Source organism: Jatropha curcas, chromosome 9, assembly GCF_041381405.1.
Source record: "Jatropha curcas cultivar XTBG-Jc1 chromosome 9, XTBG_Jcur_1.0, whole genome shotgun sequence".
NCBI lineage: Eukaryota > Viridiplantae > Streptophyta > Magnoliopsida > Malpighiales > Euphorbiaceae > Jatropha > Jatropha curcas.
Window position 1 is genome coordinate 22881902 of NC_143159.1, and position 3764 is coordinate 22885665.

The 3764-nt window shown below is 38.9% G+C and overlaps 1 protein-coding gene across 1 annotated transcript; it reads left to right on the forward strand.

Moving 5' to 3' along the window:
• Window positions 1-1272: 1272 nt before the first annotated feature.
• On the forward strand, window positions 1273-3303 carry LOC149493829 (uncharacterized). Its single transcript, XM_089726359.1, has 4 exons — window positions 1273-1405; window positions 1487-2065; window positions 2120-2468; window positions 2943-3303. The coding sequence occupies exons 1-4, from the start codon at window positions 1273-1275 to the stop codon at window positions 3301-3303; spliced, it is 1422 nt and encodes a 473-aa protein (XP_089582485.1).
• Window positions 3304-3764: the final 461 nt, after the last annotated feature.

Consider the following 3764-nt stretch of genomic DNA (forward strand, 5'->3'; position numbering starts at 1 on the left):
TATGGAAAAGAAGTTGCTACGGGGTCGGCTGATGCCATAATCATTGTTGATCCTAAGCGTAGACGAATAGAAGAGCAGTGTAATGTGGCAAATGTGGTTATATCTGATGTGGTGAATGCTGTTGCTTTTGATATGGGCTATGACATCATGGTCACCAAAAACTTCGAAGAGGGCGGGTTCTGGCTCACAGGCCCGCCTAGGATAATGAGTACTTTAAGTTGGAACTGTTGTGGGGCTTGGGAACCCATGTACAGTTCGGGCTCTAACGGACATCGTGTCTAATAAGAAACCCATTTTTATTTTCTTGATGAAAACAAAAGTGCAATAAGAAAGAGTATTACCTGTTTGACAAATTTTGGGCTTTAAAGGCTCCTTTGTGGTGGACTTAATTAATATTAGGGGTGGTTTGGCTTTGTTATAGAAGGATATTGGTATGGCCAGATTAATCAGTTATTTTATGCATCATATTGACGTGGAAGTTTGTATTGAGGGACTGGAATCTTGGCATCACACGGGCTTTTACGATTATACAAATAGAAGTCACAGGAAGTTGGGATGGGATTTATTACACACAATGTAGCAGAAATCTGAGTTGCCTTAGTGTGTTGTTGGAGACTTCAACGATATTATGTTCTTATCTGAAAAGCATGGGCATAATAATCATTCACGATGGTTAATGGAGGGTTTCAGACAAGCTTTTAATGACTGTTGCTTACATGATCTTGGTTACCAGGGTTCTCGTTTTACATGGGATAATAGGCGGGAGGAGCCTACTTTGGTTAGAGAACGACTTGATAGAGCGGTAGTTACTAGCAATTGGGTGTTAGTGTTCTCTTTGGCAAAGGTGTTTGTTTTAGAGATAGTTTCATCTGATCACTTACTTTTGTTTCTTTCACTGGGCCTTCAATTATAGAGGTATGTCCAGCGTTTCCGTTTTGAAAATTCTTAGGCTCTAGAGGCAAATTGTAAGCAGGTTGTGAGAGAAGGATAGGTTCAATGCGCCAACTCTTCTTTGGCTAATCATATTCGATTTTGCTCTTCTTTTTTACATTCCTAGGCATCCTCTTATCACATGGAATTCAAGGACAGGTTTCGCAAAGTCAAAAGGCAGCTGTTTTTTTAAGAAGACAAACTGTTTTGGATAATTGTTTGTTACGATCTGTTGAGAATCAATATAGCAACATGTTGCTACAAAATGAGTTATATTAGAAGTAGAGGTCAAAACAATAGTGGTTATCGACAGGGGATTCGAATACTAAGTTCTTGCATATAATGGCGTCAAATAGGAAAAAGAAAGGCTTGATTTTGAGGTTGAAGAATGATGCAGGTGTGTGGGTCGATTGGGATAATGGTTTGCCGAATGTGATCGTGGAATTTTACAAGTCACTTTTCACCTCTACTCAAGGTGATCCAACACCGATTCTAGCATATGTGGAAAAAAGGGTGACAAGTTAGCAGAATAATATGCTTTTAGCTCCATATACAGCTGTAGAAGTTTCAATGCATTCGGCCAAGTCTCCGGGACCGGACGTCTTTAATCCTGGTTTCTTTCAGACATTTTGGGATATTATGAGGGTTGATGTCACGGCTGAATGTTTGAGATGTTGGAATGGCCCCATGATAATGCCAAGAAATAATCGCACTAACATCATTTTAATTCCTAAGAAAACAATTCCGGAAACAGTAGCAGATTTGAGGCCCATCTCTTTGAGCAATGTTGTTGATCGTATTATCTATAAAGTTTTGGCTAACCGCTTAAAACTGGTCTTGCCTTCTATTAGTGCAGAACCTCTCCCTAACAGACTCATTACAGATAACATTATTGTGGCCTACGAGTTATTCCATTCTCTTAAACGGAAAACTCAAGGTCGTGAAGGTGTTATGACTCTTAAAACATATATGAGTAAGGAGTACAACCAGATAGAGTGGAATTACTTGCAGTTGATTATGGAAAAAATGGGATTTGCAGACGAATGGATCCTAAAAATCATGAAGATTGTCACATCAGATTCCTATTATGTGGCAAAAAGAGGAGAGGAATTTGGATCGATTACTCCAGGTCGAGGTTTGCGGTAGGGTGACCCCTTGTCACTATATTTGTTTATAATCTATTGTGAAGGGATCTCGGATATGCTGTCAAAATTTCAGTCTCAAGGTCGTATCCATGGTGCTACAATAATTAGAGGTGCTTTCCATATCTCACATTTGTTTTTTGCATATGATTGTTTATTCTTTGCTCATGCTATTGTTCATGAACCAGCTGCATTAATGTATTGCCTGCAAGTTTATGAAACTACCTCCAGCCAATATATTAATTTTAACAAGTCAACAATGTCCTTTTCTCCAAATGCTCAAGCAGAGGCTCAATCTTTGATATGTCAACATCTTGGTGTTCAGGAGGTGGCTGCTTATGGGAATTACTTAGGCATGCCATCGGTTGTGGGAAGAGATAAGAAGATAGTTTATCAGTATGTTGTGGAAAAAGTGGCCAAGCGCTAGCAAGGTTGGAAGGCAAATTTGCTTTTTAAGGCTGGGAAAGATGTGTTACTTCGAACTGTGGCACAGTCAGTCCCCAACTATTTAATGTCCTTATTTCTTCTTTCGATTGATACGTGCAAGGATATCGAGATTCTTATGAATGGATTTTTTTGGAATAATGGTGGAACAACTGATGGTGTTATACGATGGCACTGATGGAGTAAGCTGGCTATTCCAAAATCCCAAGGTGGTTTGGGCTATAGTGATTTAAGACATTTTAATTTAGCTTTATTGGTGAAACAAGGATGGAGACTTCTTAAGTATCTTGATTCTTTAGCAACTCGTGTTTTAAAAGCACATTATTTTCCTCACTCTGATTTTTTATCAGTTGCAGTTGGTTCCAATCCTAGTCACCTGTGGCGAAGCATTTGTGATTAAAGGCCAATTTTAATTCATGGGTGTAGGAAAAGAGTGGGTGATGGGTCTTCAGTTCATATATGGCGTGATCCATGGCAATTGGATGTAGTGGAACCACGAATCCAGACTGCTTATATGGAAGGAGCTAATTTGAATATGGTGTCTGAGCTGCTTCACAATCGTCAATGGAATGTGAACTTAATACATTTTGTCTTCAATCACAGGGATGCAGAACTAATTTTGAAGATTTCTTTATCCATTCATGATTCTCGGGATGGCTGGATATGGATGTTAAATCGGAAGGGGGAGTATGTGGTTAAGGAAGGGTATAGAGTAGCCATGGAAATGGGGGCTATGGATGGTGGTGTTTTAAGTATTTGCAGAACCAATATACCTACAAAAGTTTGAATTCTAATATGGAGGATTTTATGAGATGCTCTTCCTTGTAAAGTGAACCTTGTCCAAGGACATGTAGATATAGATGAATTGTGTCCTATTTGTGGAAATGATAGGGAATCTGAGTTTCATATTTTGTATCTTTATTCTTTTGCACGAAGTTTTTGGTTGTTGTCGAATGTGACATGGACTATAGCTTCATCTCTTGCGACATGCTTTATAGGTTTATTATCATCTTGTCATAGCAAAAGTATTGAGGAGGCTTTTATGTTGATATCGAGTATCTGGAGCCATCTTAATGAAGTTGTTTGAAAACAAAAATTTTAGCAACCATGCACTGTATTAAGTCAGGTTAGAGCTCTTCATAAAGAATGGTTGGCGGCACAAAAACTTTCACCTGATCTTGCTACAGCAAACTGTTCTTCCGCAGTTTCTGTTGCAAACTCCTCTTTTATAGCAGTGGGATAACGGGT